The 20,200-nt window shown below is 43.6% G+C and overlaps 1 protein-coding gene across 3 annotated transcripts in view; it reads right to left on the reverse strand.

Annotated features, from left to right (window-relative positions):
• The window catches only part of AMOTL1 (angiomotin like 1), a 186,945-nt gene that overhangs the window by 44,457 nt on the left and 122,288 nt on the right, over positions 1-20,200 (reverse strand). For all 3 annotated transcript variants that reach the window (XM_073662173.1, XM_073662172.1, XM_073662174.1), the window contains 3 exons: positions 16,872-17,021; positions 15,606-16,497; positions 12,197-12,470 (listed from right to left, as the gene is read on the reverse strand). In XM_073662173.1, coding sequence (XP_073518274.1) covers positions 12,197-12,470; positions 15,606-16,497; positions 16,872-17,021 — 1,316 coding nt within the window. The remainder of the gene's footprint in view (positions 1-12,196; positions 12,471-15,605; positions 16,498-16,871; positions 17,022-20,200) is intronic.

Consider the following 20,200-nt stretch of genomic DNA (forward strand, 5'->3'; position numbering starts at 1 on the left):
ATATCAGCGTAAACTCAAAGTTGAAGTCCCCCAGACAGCATTCCATTAGTCTCTGAAAGGTCCCCGGTGCGTTATTCAAGCCGAACGGCATCCGGTCGAACTCATACAGGCCCATGGGAAGGATGAAGGCGGTCTTTTCCCTGTCCTTCTCACTCATTGGAACCTGCCAATATCCACTGGCCAGGTCTAGAGACGAAAAATATTTGGTCTTCTTCAGGGCGGTCAGTGACTCTTCGATCCGAGGAAGTGGATATGAGTCCCGGATAGTGCAAGCGTTCAGCCTACGGTAGTCCACGCAAAACCTTAGGGAACCATCTTTCTTTTTGACTATCACCACTGGTGCAGCCCACGGGTTCTGGCTTTCACGTACCACTCCGGCGTGTAGCATAGATTCTAACAGGCTTTTCACCTCCTGGTATTGCTGAGGTGGTATCTGCCGGTACCTCTCGCGGATAGGGGGGGTATCGCCCGTGGGTATCTCGTGCTGGATATTGGTGGTACACCCAAAGTCTGTGTCATGCTTTGCAAAGGAGTCTTGGTGTTCCCGCAGGAGTTCCTCCACTTCAGACACTTCTTGTTTGGTGTACTGAGACGTGTCTAGCTGCACTTTTTCCCGTAGTTTTCGCCCAATGTCTTCATCGTCTACTTGAGCGTTTATGGCTGAGACGGTTACCGTCCAGTCGCCTTCTGTAGACGGGGTGAATTCTAGGGGCCCAATGGGATTCACTTCCGTGGGTAGAGCATATACCCGGGCAAGTTGAGTGCCGGCTTCAAGGGCTAGGCCTACGTCTGCGGTGTTGTTTAGCCTGACAGGGACTCTCCCGTTCCTCACGACGGCTAGAGTGCGAGCAACTAGTGGGTTTAGCTTACCCCCACTTGGGGTCCACGGCTCGATCAACACTTCAACCCCCTCAAGTTGTCGGTGGGTGTTAAGGGGTAAGGAAATGACTGTCTCTTTTTCAGCGGGCAAAGTAATCCGGGTACGGCGTGGCACCGTAATGGCGGCTAGGGGTAGTTGTTCCTCTGCCATCTGTTGAAGTCCAACGGTCCGGATTACGCGCTGGAACGCCAGACGAGTCGGCTTATGTTTGGTGACTTTCTGCCAGTATTTGGGTCCTTTTCTTGTCAACAGCATAAGATCCAGGTCTTTCAAGATGTTCATTCCAACTATCACTGGGGTCTCGGAGCCGAAACCTTCCTTGACGATGACGATCCCTCGTTTCCCTAAGTTCAGTCCGCAGGCCTTTGTGTCCATCCAAGCAACTCCGGTCACTGGAATGGGTAGATTATTAGCCGCAATAATCTTAATGGCGGTGTCTGGGTCACGAGCAGTTCTTGGTTTGAGGTAATTTTCGTAAAACTGTTCAGAGATCGTGGTCACTTGTGACCCGGTGTCCATCAGTCTCTGTACGGCAATTCCTTCCAGGACAGCTTCAAGTGTCGGGCTATTCGAGGCAAGAGCACTCCGCCATCGGCTCTGTTTTTCCACACCCCTCTCCTTGGCCTCCCCTGCTGCGCGAGCCTCAGCTGCAGGGGTGTCTAGTTTAACGGCGGCCATTGTGGTGAGGCCCGGCGTGGTAGCTCTGCTTGTGGATATGGCTGGGGTTCCATTCGCTGGTCTGATCGAAATTCCCTTCGCTGGGGTGACTGAGGGTTTGTTCGTTGGTGCGACGGAGGTTGTTGCGGAGGGAAGTGTTGAGGACAACGATTTGCCCTATGGCGAGGATCACCGCATGACCAACACTGTCTCATGGGACGACTAGGCTGTCTTCGCTGGTCTCCCTGTCGGTCTAATGTTAACTGTAATACCTGTTTCTGTAAGTCTGCTACCATCTGTTTCAGGTCTTCCGTGTCACTGTTCGGATTTTTAATGTCAGATATGGATCTGCACGCAGCACCTTGAATCCCCACATCCATGACGGGTCCCCTTGAACGTTCTATGGCTTCCTGTTTGACTTCAGCAAAAGTAAGAGCCGGCATCATCCGGATCAAGTCCTGTAACGTGCGGTTAAGATACTGGTCTCTCAGTCCTATTACAAATTGGTCTCTCAGTACCAGGTCACGAGAAGCCATACCAGCTAGTTGCTCCCCTTTTCCACAGGTTTGTTCAAGGAGTACCTGAAGGACGTTCGCATATTGGGGAATATCCTCCCATTCAAGCTGCGTCCGTCTAAAGAACATGTGTCGCAGTGTTCCCTGGTATGTGGTCGGCCCATAAGTGTTCTCCAGCACCCACACCAAATCATCTACTGTACGCTGGCCCCTGACCGTCTCCAGTCTGACTGTCGTCCATGCCTCCCCCTCTAGCGTCAGTACCGCAATTTCTGCCAAGGTCTTAGGGTCAATATTATACATTTCCCCCAGTATCCGGACTTGTTCCGCCCACTCTGGTACAGGGTAGTTTCGTCCGCCAAATTTCCTGACCTGATTCACAATAGACACCGGCGGGGCTTTCTGACTGTACACGTGGCCTGGGTGGGAATCCTGTTGGTCACAGATCCTGCCGACTACGCCAGATGAAGTGACCGCGGGCAAGGCTGCGTATTGGTATCTATGATCTGGCCCAGCAAGATCCCCACACACAGACTCTATCTTGATAACCGTATCTTTACTCGTATACATTTTTAACACAGCAAAGAAAAACAATAAATGACAACCGTAAATATGCACAGTAATAAAAAAAAAAACAGGAACAGCAGAATCCGCGGAAGGAAAGGAAGGGATACTTCGGCCTCTCGCCAGAGGTCCCGCTTACAGTCTCTCTGATACGGATAGAAACTCTGGTGGGTTCCCTTATGTAGTCCACACTCCAGTAGCGGGGAGTGTAACAGCTGAATCCTTCAGCAGTGCAGAAGCTGGGGAAGGCTCCGAGGATATGGTGTCAGATAGAAGAAATCACGTTGAGAGTCTCTCCTGCGCCACACACGAGGGCCTGCACACCGTCCTGGCTCTTTTCACAGACCACAGCAGACTCTTCGCGCGCTTTTTCCTGCTTCCCACTTTGGTCACGTGACTCTCTAGGGCGGGACACAGGAGGCTCAGTCTCTTTCTCTGTCATCACACCCTGCGCAGGTGCAACCTCTGGCCACAAGGTGGAAACATCATCCTGTGTAATCACTTCTGTAACAGGCTCTATATCAATTATCACAGAACAGCCAGAGCCGGAGAGCTCACTACAGTTGTATTTAAGATGGTTGAAGATTCGTCCAGCAATTTTGATTGCTTCTTTTTTCGACAAGTCCAGCCTTCCTGAAAATAGCTTCTGCATATAGATTGGAGAGACATGGTGACAGGACGCAGCCTTGCCTGATGCCTCACTCTACTTTGAACCATGCCATGTCGCCGTGTTCTGTTCGGACTGTTGCTTCTTGGTCAATGTAAAGGTTCCTAATGAGGCTGATCAGATGGTTCGGCACACCCATATCCTTCATGGTCTTCCAAAGTTTTTGGTGATCAACACAATCGAAGGCTTTGCTGTGATCCAGGGGTGGGGAACCTTCGTCCAGCACTTTTGATTCCTTCTTCTTTTTTTCGGCAAGTCCAGCCTTCCTGAAAATAGCTTCTGCATATAAATTGAAGAGAAATGGTGACAGGATGATGCCTCGCTCTACTTTGAGGCAAGCAAATAAACTGAGGCAAAGGGGTTGGGAAGTCACTTACATGCAATTTTTTTCTTTTTTTTAATGGGAAGGATGACAAATCCCCTAATAAAGTAATTTGCAAAGTTTCATAACTTTCCATGCTGCACAAAATGATTAAAAAAAAAAAAAAAAGAAAAGTTAGTTGACCTTTAAGTGTGAATATACCCCAATCTCTCTTGTCCCTTGGCATAAAAACAGGAGCTGAGCAATGTACGGTATACCTATATACCTAGAGAATTGGAAATGTTTCACATGTACTAAAAACGTAAGCAAATAAAAACATAATTTGAAAGAATTTAAAGGGATCAGTCATAATGTATCACCACAACTAAACTCTTCTCCGGCAGTGGAACGGTTAGCTTGCGGTAACCATGGTAACAGGATATAATAAGATCGGCTTTTTTGCAGAATTCCTGTGGTTTCCTCAATCCTGCAAAGGTAAATACGTCGGCCCCATAACATCACCCTGATCCAGCACAGAGCCAGCCTTTCATGGCTGGGTTATAAACATCCTTGGCACGTGAGCGCGTCCAGAATATCTGTGAGTGCGGCTTTTGTCCGCAGCGGCATGTGAAGGGAGGTCAGACACGGCAAGAACATGTTCATGTTACTCTGGTGCTCAGCAATTTCCTTTTATACTCCCTATGTTCATTGATGGACCCTGAGGCCGACCTTCTTCCCACCGCCTACACTGTAAACTTGGCCAACGCGATCAATAACCACACTGATGAAAGTCTACCAGAGGATACAAGATAAGACTGCCCTTAAAGAGGATCTGTCACTTGCCATAAATATGTAATTTTTATTCCTGGTGTAATTGCCGCTGTTCTCCTGAATCCGGTGACATTTTTCTTTTGTCTCTACGCCTCTCCATTCCTGAGATATGGCCCCTTATTCTCTGTATATAAATTTTGTCTTTTTAGCCAACTGGGCATAGTTGTCAAAAATACACCCCCAAATGGCCACGCCCACTTGGATAATAAGATTAGACTTACACACAGTGAAGAAGGGGCCATATCTCAGGAACGGAGAGGCGCAGGAACAAAAGAAAAACAACGCCGGATTCTGGAGAACAGCGGCATTTACATTATGTAACAAAAAAAATTATAAATACATATTTATGGTAAGTGACCGGTGTCACATTTTATATTTCAATGAAAAAGACTGACCGTCACTTTCAAAACAGAAAACTGGTGTATACAGGTGCTTACTAAGAGTAGCCATCACCTTATATAAAGTAGTACTCTGTAACGCTAAGTATGCAAACATGAAATATATGAAATTTGAATTTCATTACTGCTCAAGAAAATAGAAATAATTGAGAAATCTAAGAGCATAAATTGGCCAATTCATGTGTACCCAGTGGCCATGGTACGGCGATTCTCATTGCCAGGAACCTACCTTATGTAAATCCTCTCTTACAGACTTTAGTCTCTATGTGTATGGGTAGGTAAGATCCTGCTGTAATTTAAACCGCCTGTGGCCTAGAGACGGAGTGCTCAGTCAGAGGGCCTATGCATATAAACAAAAAAGACTGACCCTCACATCCAAAACAGAAAACTGGTGTGTACAGGTGCTCATCAGGAGAGCTTTAAACTAGAACAATGTGGGGAGGGAAGCAAAAGGCCAGAAAAAGCCATACAGCTGACAAATACTATTGAGATCTCTGCTACTGGAAGTGGAAAGGAAAAACTAAACGAGGAGGAGGTGTTGCATTGTATGTTAGAAAAGCGTATATCTGCACAGAGATTGAAGCTTCAGCGACTCGGAGTTCTGTGGAAACTGTTTGGGTAAGAATACAAGGAGAAAACAACGGAAAGGACACCATTGTAGGCATTTACTACAGGCCACCTGGGCAAGCTGAAGATATGGATGAACTCTTTATGTATCAAATGACCAAGTTCTCCAAAAAATATGACGTAGTGGTCATGGGAGATTTCAACTATCCAGACATTTGTTGGGAATCTCTCTCAAGTAAAACTAACAGGTCAAGCAAATTCTTATCCTCTCTTGCTGACAACTTTATCTTCCAAAAGGTAGGGGAGAAAACAAGGGGATCTGCTACTTTGGATCTAATCCTTATAAACAGGGAGGAAATGGTTGAGGAGGTAAAGGTGGCTCGGACGCTAGGAGGCAGCGATCATGCTATTATAGAATTTTGGATAACTAGAGGAGGAAGACATGTGAAGACTCAAACTTCAAGGTTAGATTTTAGAAAGGCAGATTTTAAGAGACTCAGAAAGAGAATAGGAGGGATCCAATGGCTGGATGTCCTTAAGGACAAAAATGTCCAGGAAGGATGGGAAATTTTTAAAAATGAGATTCTCAAAGCACAATCGTTAACAATCCCGAAAAGTAGGAAGAATGGGAAGCATTTAAGGAAACCAGGATGGATGAACACAGAACTTAAACACATGCTAAAAAGAAAGAAAGAAATGTTTATTAAATGGAAAGAGGGAGGCATATCTAAAGAAGATTATAATGCAGTTTGCAGATCCTGCAGGGCACGTATCAGGTTAGCTAAAGCTGACAATGAATTAAGGCTTGCAAGAGATGTCAAAAGCAATAAAAAAGAATTTTGGGGGTATGTCAAAAGTAAAAGAAAAGTCAAAGATGCTATAGGATTTTTACAGGATGAAAATGGAGAAATGGTAAGAGAGGATGTTGAGAAGGCCGAACTTTTTAATTCCTATTTTGCATCTGTTTTCTCTCAGAAAGAAAATGTAACATCAACTGATCTTCACTGTCCTTTCAAAGGAATAGAAGAATCCAAGTTAACTGTAAACAGAAAGATTGTGAGGGAATATTTAGCTAACATAAATGAGTTCAAGTCTCCAGGTCCAGATGAATTACACCCCAGAGTACTGAAGGAGATCGTTGAAAAAATTTTAGAATTAGATTTAGAATTTAGATTATTAGATAATTAGATTTAGAATTTAGATTATTTCCATAATCTTTGAAAATTCTTGGAGAACAGGAGAAGTCCCAGAAGACTGGAGAAGAGCAAATGTTGTTCCTATCTTCAAAAAGGGGAAGAAGGTGGACCCAGGGAACTATAGGCCGGTGAGTCTGACTTCTATACCAGGAAAGATCTTTGAACAAATTATTAAACAACATGTATGTAAGTACATGGATAAGAATGAAGTGATTAACCAGAGTCAGCATGGGTTTGTAACTAACAAGTCATGTCAGACTAACTTAATTTCCTTCTATGACAGAATCACTGACTGGGTGGATCAGGGAAATGCTGTAGATATAGTATATCTTGACTTCAGCAAAGCATTTGACAAAGTATCTCACACCATCCTTATTGAAAAAATGACCAAGTATGCAATGGACCAGGCAACTGTTAGGTGGATTCATAACTGGCTTAGTGATCGGACTCAAAGGGTGGTTGTAAATGGCTTCACATCCAGCTGGATGAATGTCTCAAGTGGGGTACCACAGGGCTCTGTCCTGGGACCTGTATTGTTCAACATCTTTATCAATGATTTAGATGAAGGAATTGAGGGTAAACTGATTAAATTTGCTGATGACACAAAGCTAGGAGGGATAGCTAATACTAGAGAAGAGAGAGAGAGGATTCAAAAAGACCTAAATAAACTGGAGCAGTGGGCAGCAACCAACAGAATGGTTTTTAACAGGGAAAAATGCAAAGTACTACATCTGGGCAATAAAAATGAAAAAAGCATATACAGAATGGGAGGAATAGAGCTAAGCAACAGTACATGTGAAAAAGACTTAGGTATACTAATAGATCATAGACTGAACATGAGTCAACAGTGTGATGCAGCAGCAAAAAAGGCAAATACAATTCTGGGATGTATTAACAGAAGCATACAGTCTAGATCACGTGAAGTCATTATCGGTCTTTACTCCTCTTTGGTCAGACCTCATCTGGAATACTGTGTACAGTTTTGGGCACCACATTTTAAAAAAGACATAGACAAACTGGAGCAAGTTCAGAGAAGAGCGACCAGAATGGTGACTGGTCTGCAAACCATGTCCTATGAGGAACGGTTGCAGGATTTGGGAAGGTTTAGATTGCAAAAAAAAAGACTGAGAGGAGATTTAATAGCTGTCTACAAATATGTCAAGGGCTGTCACATTGTAGAAGGATCATCTTTATTCTCATTTGCACAAGGAAAGACTAGAAGCAATGGGATGAAACTAAATGGGAGGAGACACAGATTAGATATTAGAAAAAACTTTTTGACAGTTAGGGTGATTAATGAGTGGAACAGGCTGCCACGAGAGGTGGTGAGTTCCCCTTCAATGGAAGTCTTCACACAGAGGCTGGACAGACATCTGTCTGAGATGATTTAGTGAATCCTGCTTTGAGCAGGGGGTTGGACCAGATGACCCAGGAGGTCCCTTCCAACTCTACCATTCTATGATTCTATGATTCTAAGAGTAGCCATCTCCATATTTATTTATTTATTTTACTCACTTATATAGAGCCATTAATTCCACAGCACTATACAGACATCATTACTGTCCCCATTGGGGCTCACAATCTAAATTCCCTATCAGTATGTCTTTGGAGTGGACTTTAGCAGGACTCCAGCGCTGCAAGGATACAGTGCTAACCACTGAGCCACTGTGCTGCCCACATACACATATACAACTAACAAATAAAGTAGAACTCTGCAACGCTAAGTATGCGAACATGAAGTATATGCAATTTGACTAGCATTACTGCTCTAGAGAATAGAAATAATTGAAAAATCTTAGTGCATAAATTGGCCGTTTTTTCGTTTATATGCATAGGCCTTGTGACTGAGCACTCCGCCTCTAAGCCACAGGCGGTTTTAATTACAGCAGGTTTTTACCTTCCCATACAAATGCAGACTTTAGTCTCTAAGAGAGTATTCATATTGCTAGGTTCCTGGCAATGAGAATCGCCTTACCGTGGCCGCTTGGTACACATGAATTGGCCAACTTATGCGCTAAGATTTCTCAATTATTTCTATTTTCTTGAGCAGTAAAGCAATTCAAATTTCATATATTTCATGTTCGCATACTTAGCGTTACAGAGTGCTACTTTATTTGTTAGTTGTATATGAATACATATAGCTTTATTTGTTAGTTAGTCATTTTATATTTCTACACTGCAGTTACCATAGGCCATATTGGCATGTTAGTGGGTAATTTTCAACATATCTAGTCAAACAGGGGGGGCACTGATATCAGTCGTGCCAGTATCCTGGTAGGCAAAAAAGTCCCATTGCACCATGGGAAGACCCCAGTATTATAAATGACCCATGATAGGTGGGGGACCTCATTATAGATTTTACATTCGAGCCCATGACCCACTTGTGTATTAGTGGAACATTTTTTAGAGGATTTAACCATGCCGTTAGATAATTATTAGAGTAATGTATTAGATAGTTGCAATCTACAGAAAGGAAAGACCCAACCTTCAAAATCAAGTCTCAATCCACTCCAGAGGGGACCAGCGCTCTACCTCCACACCGAGGCACCCATGACCAACTTTCCCTCAAGGGCAGGCAAACAGCTGCGCTCCTATAACCCCAGTCAGCCAAGTGTTCACACCTTACCATCTGACTCCATATGTGAGACAGTATGGCACCTGTTAGGCCTCATTTAGACATCACAGAACATGTTCCCATTACAGTCTATGGGGCTGTTCACAAGACCTGGTGTCTGTAAAGAAATAAATAAATTGGAAACTTTTCTGTTTGGAAATCTGGTCTGCATAAGGAGGTGGCCTTTATGAGAGGTCTTACTGTATTGCTTGAAACAAAATGAGTGTATTCCGGGTCAATAGATTGTATTCTGTATCACAGCTATGGGGCCCTTGAGTCACAGGGGCTTTGCGCCAGCGTCTGGGCCCCACTGCCTGCATCCTGGAAGCAGATACAGGTGAAAGCAATGATGGAACAGAAAGCCTTCAGCTCCCTCCTCCACCATTCTCCCGATGCTTCTGAGCTCTGACGTCTCAGCTCAGCGAGAGCGATGACGTCACTACATTGTGCCCACTCTGAAGAGCTCCAGACCACACGATACAGCGACTGGAGAAGCCAGGGAACAGGCAGAGGTAAGTATTTTTTTTTTTAAATCAATGATTACATTTTGGGGGCCATTATACTACTTGGAGGGCTATGTAGGGGCCATTATACTACTTGGAGGGCTATGTAGGGGCCATTATACTACGTGGAAGGCTGTGTGGGGGCCATTATACTACTTGGAGGACTATGTAGGGGCCATTATACTACTTGGAGGGCTATGTAGGGGCCATTATACTACGTGGAAGGCTGTGTGGGGGCCATTATACTACTTGGAGGGCTATGTAGGGGCCATTATACTACTTGGAGGGCTATGTAGGGGCCATTATACTACGTGGAAGGCTGTGTGGGGGCCATTATACTACTTGGAGGACTATGTAGGGGCCATTATACTACTTGGAAGGCTATTTGGAGGCCATTATGCTACTTGGAATGCTATGTGGGGGCCATTATACTACTTGGAGGGCTATGTAGGGGCCATTATACTACTTGGAAGGCTATGTGGGGGCCATTATACTACTTGGAAGGCTATTTGGGGGCCATTATACTGTGTGGAGGCCATTATATTGTTCGGAGGCATGTGTCGGGGCTAATTATACTGTTTGGAGGGCTGTGTGGGAGCAAATGATACTGTCTGGAGGGCTGCATAGGGGCCAATTATACGGCTTGGAGGGCAATTATACTGTTTTAAGGGTTAAGCGGGGGGCAATTATACTGTTTTAAGGGTTGTGTGGAGGCAATTATACTGTTTGGAGGGCTGTATGGGGGGCAATTATACTGTTTGGAGGGCTACTGTTATACTGTTAGAAGAGCTATGTGGGGGGCCACTATACTGTGCGCAGGCCATTATATAGTGTGGAGAGTTGTGTGCGGTCCATCATATTGTGTGGAGGGTTGTGTGGGGGCCATCATACTGTGTTTTGAGGACTGTGGGGGCCATCATACTGTTTTGGATCACTGTGGAGGCATGATACTGTGTTGGGGTCACTGTGAGTGTATCATACCTTGCGGGGTGGGTGTACCAGGGGTCATCATACTGTGCATGTGGAGGGTATTCACTGTGTGGGTATCTTACTGTGTTTAGAGGGCACTTTTGTTGTAATCATACGGTATGGGGGCCATGAAAGCCATGAAAGGGGTATCTTAATGCATGGAAACACTAAGGTCTTCAATAGGAGCAAAATTACTTTGTCAAATTTTTTTTTTTTTTTTTGTGGGGGTCCCAAATAGGACTTCTTCTATGAGGCCCCTGACTTCTATCTATGCTCACATAATACCATATACTCTTATTTTGCGTTTTGTGGTACGAAATGTGCTGTGAACAAACAAGAGCCCTCCCCATTATCATCAAAGTGGTAATCCAGATTCAAGCCAAGTCACTTTAGACAGTCTGGTTCCGGAGGGTACCTTACCCAACAGTTATAGTATTTAACATCTGGTAGTGAAGAGGCGGCAGCCATATGAGCAGCAAGTCCCAGCTGTTACTACATGAGGAAAAATAAACTTTAGTTTGGAAGCGTTCTCCAAGTAGTAAACACTTTTCGGGGATTTCAACACTTCTGTAAGCTTCTAAGTGACTGAAGCCAAGAGACAGGATCTGATAAATCTGAGCGATTATACACTGGGAAAAGCGTCATTGTATATTTGCCATTCAGAAATCTGGGAGATCTGGGTGGGTGATGCCCCGTGCCAGTAATGGTGGCCATAGTGGTTGTCAAAAAGGGGCGACGACAAAAAAAAAATCTATGTATGGTACCTGCACAATAACATAAAGGAGGGAATTAATTATTCCTTCTACGACAGTATTCGAGAGTAATAAAGTCACAAAATGGCAAAAATGGGGACACAAAATATCCATCTGTCTGCTATATATGCCGTTTTTTACTCATAGTAATGCAATTCACTTATTGGTTGTTGTTCACACCGTTTATAACCTTTATTTTGTGACCCCAGTATAATTTTCTGATGCAACATTGACTTTACCTTTCTAACAAATGTAATATTTTCACTACAAAATGCACAGTCTACTATAGAGCAGCCCATAGAGAAGCTGTAACAGTTATATTTGTGTAGTGTGAGCTAAAAGAAGCACTTTTCCAATTTACTGCTTATTAAAATTTGAAGCCGTTCTTGAGATATTAACACTTTTCTTTTGTTTACAGCTCGTTGCCTGGGAGACCGACCACCGCTGCTGTCTAGCTTGTAAACATTACTCTGTAACTTGCCTGGATTAGGAGGTAACGTCACGCTCCAGTGATCCTAGGCAACTTCAAAAGAATGCTTACAAGCACAATAGAAAAAGAGCTTGAAAGTAGTGCGCATGTACTGCTGTCTAGCAGAGGTGGTCGGTCTCCAAGGAAACGAGTAAACAAAAGAAAAGTGTTAATATCTCAGAAATGGATGACAATTTTAATATGCAGTAAATTGCAAAATTGCTTGTATTTACAAGCTGCATCCGACGATACCAATTTTGGAAGATTGGGAATGACTCCTTAAATTGTTGGATCTACCTGATGCACAACATACCTTTTGGAGTTTGTCCGCCTTCTCATAGCAGATTTCTAGGTGCTGCCTCAGGGTGCTGTTCTCCTTGGTTAAAATCTCCACCATTTGATGCGCACGTTCCACAAAGGCTTCAGGGGGAAGCTGCTGGCCCAAAGACGGAGATGGGGATGGGGCGAGATGTGACGCCATAGTCATGGCTGAGTGCAGGGAGCCGCTGACTGACGACACCTGAGATGACATAGGACTGTGTGGCTGCAATGGAGCACAGGTGAACGGCATCGGAGGCTGCTGCCGGCTGCAAAATACAAGCAACCATAAGATATTAGTCCACGGTTATCCCTGCGACTGACGGGGAAATATATTTAGACAATGCTGAAATGAACAGATTTTTTTAACATGAGCAGAGAGTCGTTTTAATTGGTCACGTGACTCAGGAATGCGGAGCGCCAATCTGTCCCAGCAATTAACTCTGCTGTGATATGCACCAAGATTATTTAGCTAAGGTCGTGTTCACACTTGCGGGCTGATTCTTTTGCAGTTTCTCTTTTTCTCTGCCATATGAAAACAGTGATTATGGTACAACATCACGCAAGCAAAAGTGATAACTGCCTCTCTCACATGAAACTTTTACACAGCTCCCGCCATGTGTGAGGCTTTAGGTGGCCGAACGATGTTTACTGGATATCACAGGTTTAAAAACAAGTGTAAAATATTGGCCAAGGCCACCAATCAGACACGACGGCTTTCCAATTGGTTAGATTGCTGACAAACTGAATACATTTTTGGCACGAATAATGTAAATCTTCTTGGTGAATGGCGTGTTGGTGAGCATGTGCGACCACCACTCTCATCACTGTCTATAGGAGTGGTGGTCGCACATGCTCAGTACTAAATTTCACGTCTTCATGCTGTATTATGTGTCTTTGTGTGTATTGTGCATTGTGTAATGCTTTTGCGTAATGTGTATTGTGTGTATTTGTATGTATTGTGCAATTTTCATAACATGTATTAAAGCCCTGAATCCTGTTCCTTAAAAACAAATTGGGAGAATGAGCACGGTCATCTTCCAGCAGTGTGAGATAGAGCAGGAGAAACTGAAAAGATTGATATATAGCTTTATGAGAAAATATTCAGCACTAATTGTTTTAATCACTGCTTTGTTACGGGAAAACCGCAACAGTGAGGGTTCAGTAGACCTCGGTGTCTGGTTTTACAAACTCCTGCACTGGTTAGCAGTACTTCACCATCTTGTTAAACAGTGTAGGTTTTTTCCTTGCTAGCAGTGCAAGGGTTAATCTGTTCAGTTGAAGCTCCTGGAACTTTCCTACCTGGATTGTCTCAGCTGTTCAGTGTTGGCCACTCCCCACTGCTATGTATGCTCGCCTCTAGCAATTAGGGATTGCCAGTGTTAGTTCTTACTGCCTGGTTCTGGAGTTGGAGGTGTAGTTCGTGGTTGGATTTGGCGTTTGGAGATTGTTCAGGAGATTGTTGCTTGGAGTTTTGTCTGTGTGCACCTCCTCATCATCTCCTATTTGGTTTCTCCTTCCTTTAACTCCTCTGTGTCCCACTCTATTGTTTGGTGTGTGTATTTTGTATGGTTTGTATTTTCATTTATCCCTGTCCGTCTTCCCTTGCTTGTCTGGTTAGTGTGTTCCTAAACACTTAAGCTTCCCACTACCCTGGGTGGGGGAGGGGACAGATAAGAATTGATCTAGGAGCATATCAAGGCACGTGAACCCGGCGTCTCCACTTTCAGGAGTAATCCGGGGGACAAAGATAGACTAGGGTGGCCCTAGTTCTAAGGGCCTGGTTAGCGCCCATAGTCCCAACACTATTGTGACATTCTTATTCTGAGCTCGAGTCCACTGGGCGGTCATACACAGTGATAGTCAGATATTTATGTAGCTCCGCCCACTGGACATAAGCATAAAATGCGTACAGATTCACATAAATAAAAGTCAAGTTATGCTGAATATATTTCCACAAATCTATATATCAATCTTCTCAGTTCCTCCTGTTCTATGACATACTGCCCAAGGAGAGGACTCCACAAAGAAAGTGACGGGTTCCCTTTAAAAAGTTGAAAGGGAAGAACTATGGGTAATAATAATGTTTAATTCCTGTATCTGCTCATATTTAACATCGTAATTCCTTTCCAGAGTATATCCAATTATTAATCCCAGCATCCTGGCTAATCCCAGTTGAATGTATGAATATTTTTTATGACTTTATATTCTACATTTTGGGTTAGTTCTGTGCTGAGCCATAGAGCATGAGAAAGGGGAAGTATCGTTTTTCACTTTTATGAGAAAGTTGTAATCTGGCAGAACCAATGTGTGACCATGAATGGGACAGTATTATAAAAGAAAGAAAAAATGAGATTCCATATTGAAGTCTACCTTAAGGGTATGTTCACACAACATTTTTTTAATGAGCTTTTTTTTAATGGTTCCACTCCAAAAAATGGCTGAAAAACGCTTGAAAAATTCTTCCTGTTCATTTCTATGTAAAAACAAATTGCTGTTCTAACTTTCCGGCTTCTGAGCATCTTGATAAGCTCCATGCTTTACAATAGAAGTTAATGGGAAAGCTAAAAAAAAAATTGAAGACACTGGGCATTGTTCTCTTTTGCGCATTTTCTAAGCACTTCCGCTAGCATTTTCTTCATTGCTTAATGAATGTCAAAAACATCAAAATAAAGCTAAAAAAAAAAACGCCCAAAAAACATTTAAAAAAAGCCAACAAAAATGTTAACAATACTTCACTTCAGGAAACGTTAAATAACATTGCAGAATAAAAAAAATGCCGGCATTTCCTGAAGCGGTTTCCACCTGAAAATCTTGTCGATTTTTTTTCTAAAAAAACGTTATGTGAACATACCCTTAGGCTAAGCTACTGCAACCACACTGGTTCTCTATGGTGAAAAATTAATGTGATAATTGCAAGAATTTTTACATGGTGCAAAAGTTGTGACTTTTTCCTTAAGGCCAAGGCCCCACTATCAGTATTTGAAACCAGGTGAGGAACAATCAGAGAAAAGGTATAATAGAAACAAGTCACCAATTCTGTATTTATCACCCACTCCTGGTTTTGTCTCCCACTCCTGAGAAAAAATACTGACCGAATACTGATAGTGGGGCCGTGGCCTTAGAGTTAACCACTGAAGCAGGAAGTCATTCTATTGCTGACATTTCCCTTTGATTTTTGACCATCAAGCGTTGCCATAGAATACTAGCCACTATGACCAAATAGAGATTTTTAGTAACATGTCCTTTGAACGTGATCTCTGATCTATTCAAAAATGAGAATTTTCATTTTAGACTCATTGGGGCATTAAAAATATGGTTGCAAAGAAGATAAAGAAGTTTTCTCTGAGCATTTAATGTAATGCCAAATTTGTAACACTTTCCAAAAAAGAATGGCACATTACCTGTTGACATTGTAATCTGGAGGAGGCTGGTACCGAAGGCCAGACACCTCCGTCCGAGTCGGCTGTGAGGTGGGGTAGGGCTTTATCATTTCATGAGTCATCAGGTGCTGCTCATTGTAAAAGTGTCCCTGTTCCTGAATTTTATTCACAGGAGTTGGGGCCTGTTTCACCTTGTAGGGATAGTCCGGTGGAGGTCCTCTTTGCTCCCCTCCTTTGCCAAAACTTGGAGCCGGAGATGGAGCCCCATGTTTAAGTCCTTTAATGCTGCCCGATGAGTGTTGTTTAAGTCCGTTCCTCTCAAGTGACAACATTATCCTTTCGCTCATTGAGCGAACATGACCCTGTTTGAGTTCTTTAAGTGCCTCATCCTGGTGCGCCTGTCCACTGTTGGCCCGACTGACGTTCGGCCTTCCCTCAGTTTTGGATTTATGATTGGCCACAATGCCGGCAACATAAAAACCCGGTCCCATAGGTCCAGGTGGCTGAGCTCTAAAAAATTGGGACTGAGCCTTGGCTTCCTCATAGGTTGGCAGTTCCTCGTTATTTTGTTGGGGCTGAGATGTCCTCAGGGTTTTCTCCATCACGGTGTTGTCCACCTGATGTTCTTGCCCCTGTGGTTCTTGCCTCGCTGACTGGCCGACCATTTGTGGGTCTTCTTGGGTGAGGTTTTCAGTAGATGAAACAGAATTTGCTTGGATATTGGTTCCTGTGGCTTGTTGTATGGCCAGAAAGTTCATATTATCGTTGGGATTGCCATATCTCAGCTTCTCTTGGAGCAATCGCCGAAGAACGGTTCCTGTTGAAACATCTTCAGAACCTCGCATTTCCACCTCCTGTATCCGGTGAAAATCTTGAGGTATGAAGTTGGACCTTTGTTCTTCTTTGAAAAATTCTATGAAAAAAAAAGGAAACAAAAAATAAGTAAATACATAATATAAAGTTTAACTACATGGAAGACTAATTAAATGTAGCTTATCTTTAGACAAAGTTTTTCACTGCAAAATTAAGCAGCACTCCGTTTACACTTGTGTCGAAAATTCTGTCACATTTGACCGAAATATTAGCCTTTTTTTGGGCTAAATGGCAGACACTATGACAAAACCCAACAGTCCCATTTATAAGTCAATGTTGTCCATCACATAAATGGAAACCGAGAAGCAGATTTTACCAAAACTGTTAAATACTGCTGAAAAATACCAATAGGTTTGAACAAACCCTTCACCCAAGTAGTCCCCTGACAATGTGTTGATATAGATAATAACTTACCACCTGCCTGTTCTTTCAGGATGCCTGGTGATTCGGCGACTACGGATGATTGCTCATTGCTGGTAGCGTACAGAGGACAGTCCTGATAAAGACAGGCGCTCTCATCACAGGGTATAGGAACACTGAGATTGTAATATCCTGTGGAGGCACCTGGAACGAGACAATAGGGAATTATTATCAGTGGCATCACCGTTAAACGTAAATGCCACCCAAGACACATTCAAAAGACTTTTGGGCAACATTTATGGTCTATATTTTGGTTGGAATACCTACAACCCATATGCTTCAACAGAATTCTGTTGGGTTCCAAAGGAATCGTGAGGGTGTAATGGTTTAATTGCACAAGGCTGAGCAAAGTCAATGTGTTACATGCTGAAATTGCACCATGAATTAAAAGAAATCTTAGAAAATAGATTTTTTACTGAGACCAGGACTGAACAGACACATCAGAAGAACCAAACAAGACCGAGACCCATGGGAGACCATTACTGGGCAAAGTGACCAGAAGGTAGAACTGATCACTTGCGGCCAGACGCCAGGTAGAGGGTTTACTTTCGGAAAAGGACTAAACTTTCAAGATTTCTAATATAATAATTTGCTCATATTGGAATAACTTCTTGCACTTAACCTTCAATATCTTGAGAGCCTCACGTTGGCTTCTTCTAGATACGACCTTTCAAAAGTTTGTCTCTCAGTCACACTGGGTTTTTCCTTATAGAGACCAGCCGTACGTCTACCTTCAATCAAAGCCTTATAAAAGATGCATATTCTTTTCCTTCTCTCATACACATGTACCGACCGTATTGAAGGCTCCATGTTTGATTCTTGCAAGAAAATCTCTCCAGAGAGGACTAATACTCTGATGCGTGGTCCTGACTGCCAAGCAGATTACAAGAGATCAGTAATAGACGTCACAAATAATTACTGTCTGTGGCTGTGAGGCACCGATGAGATGAGAACTACCTAGAATACTAAAGTCAAGTATTAAAGACCTATAGGAAATTATGAAAGCTTGATGTAGGCTACGAGTTGGTAAGGTTAGAGGAGAACAACGGCAATCTTAAACACGGGGGCGAGAAACAGCAGCAGTCTACGCCAATGGGACTCCCATTTCAGCCAAAACTTAATATAGCGGGTGGATCAGTGCTTATTTAAAGGCGCATTCAGACAGTCCAAAACTAACTGTGGGGCACAGAATATATTACGATGGATTTCTTCCCACCCAGCATGCATTTTGTCAGCAGCACAGCCCCTATTTACAAGGTGCTGCCGACACTGATGATTTAATGGCCACCTGAACGATCAGACCAACAAACATTTTTTAATATTTTTATATGGGCCAATGATTGTGAAGAAGAGTTCTTATGAACCGCCATTTGACAATTATCAGACATCTGAAAGGGCCTTTACTCACGCCATAGATTAACTGTCGCTCAAAAAGTCCTTTCCACTCCTGCAGCTGAAACCCTACAGGTGGCCATTGTTAGTCCCTTACAAAGGACGCGTCTCTCTCCACCTCTCTTGGAAAATTACCGAGCTCTTTTGCACTACAATTTTGGAGTTTTCCTAAGCAATGGATGGAGAGAGACGTGCATTTGCCAACTACCTCTCCATTCCTGACAGCATATACCGGGGCCTCATTCTTGAGATCCCAGAGGTGGGATCCACTTTTATTGACATTTATGGTCTATCTTATGGATAGGCCATAAATGTCCTTGATGGCCCAAAGCAGTTGTTATGTTCTGCTACCAAAGCTAAGGAAAGAGAGGAGATCTGTCCCTACTATAGGACTCAGCTGAATCCCTACGATGTAACAGGGAACCTGATCCTGCGATCAGACCTGCTAAAGTCCTAATCTAGTCTGTACGGAGACCTATAGATGTGGGGAGGGAATCCCTACAAGTACTAAGGACTGGGAGGAATATGGGACACCTCCTAACAGAAATAGTAGCAGACAGACGAACAAACAAAATAGATAGAACATAGAGGTCCGTAGACCAAGCAAACTAACAGAGTTAGATACAGAGCACAGGCTAGCTAGAAAGTAGATATACAATGAAGTCCAGCAAAGCCAGAAGGGCGGAGCAGGACTAAATAGGCCAACAAGGTCATGTGACCAGCAAAGGAAAAAAAAACTAACAGCAAGGTTCTAACAGTACCCCCCCTTCTAAGAGGATCCTCCGGATCCCCTAGGACCAGGCTTATCAGGAAATCTCCTGTGAAACGCTCTGATAAGTCTGGACGCGGAAACATCATCTGACCTCACCCAAGAGTTATCCTCGGGTCCGAAACCTTTCCAGGCCACAAGATACTGCAAACTACCTCTATACCGTCTAGAGTCAAGGATGCGAGAAATTTCATATTCCCCGTCCTCCACCACCGGAGGAACAGAGGCAGAGGCGTCACCATCCGACACAACAGCTTTTTTTAACAGAGAGACATGAAAGACCGGATTAATTCTCCAGGAGGTAGGAACCTCCAACCTAACAGCAGATTGGTTGACAACCTGAAGCACCTTAAAGGGCCCTACAAACTTGGGACCCAATTTCTTAGAAGGAATCCTCAACCGCAGATTCCTAGAGGACAACCAAACCATGCCACCAACAGCGAACAAAACCTCCTGTCGTTTCCTATCAAAGTAGTCTTTAGATTTTCTGTTGGCCTCCTGAAGATTACCACGCACATCCGTCCAAACTCTTTCCAAATCACCGGAAAAATTCTCCTCCTCAGGCACGGCAGATCCCAACTTGGAGAACGACCCAAACGACGGATGTCTCCCAGAACAACAAAAAAAAGGCGAACAACCAGCAGAAGAAGATGTATGATTGTTCAGAGCAAATTCGGCAAGTGGCAGAAACTCAGACCACCCCTCTTGATTGTCTGCCACAAAACAACGCAAGAACTGCTCAACATCCTGGTTTTTCCTTTCTGTCTGGCCATTAGATTCAGGATGATATCCGGACGAAAACGACAAATGAATTCCCAACCTGTCACAAAAGGCACGCCAAAAACGAGCCACGAACTGAGGACCCCTATCAGAAACAATGTCAGTAGGAACGCCATGAAGTCTGACAATTTCCTTGACAAAGGCCTTAGCGAGAGTTTTAGCGCAGGGCAGTTTGACGAAGGGAACCAAGTGACACATCTTGCTAAAACGGTCCACGACCACCCATATGACAGTAAAACCCTCAGAGGGGGGAAGGTCAGTTATAAAGTCCATAGCCAAATGTGTCCAAGGAGCACTGGGGACCTCCAAAGGACAAAGCAACCCCGCAGCAGGAGTATGTGAGGACTTAGATCTAGCACATATAGTACATTGGCGCACCCAC

The sequence above is a fragment of the Phyllobates terribilis genome, unplaced genomic scaffold (genome assembly GCF_046119375.1).
Source record: "Phyllobates terribilis strain yellow unplaced genomic scaffold, ASM4611937v1 Scaffold_2__4_contigs__length_985480577, whole genome shotgun sequence".
Classification (NCBI taxonomy): Eukaryota; Metazoa; Chordata; class Amphibia; order Anura; family Dendrobatidae; genus Phyllobates; species Phyllobates terribilis.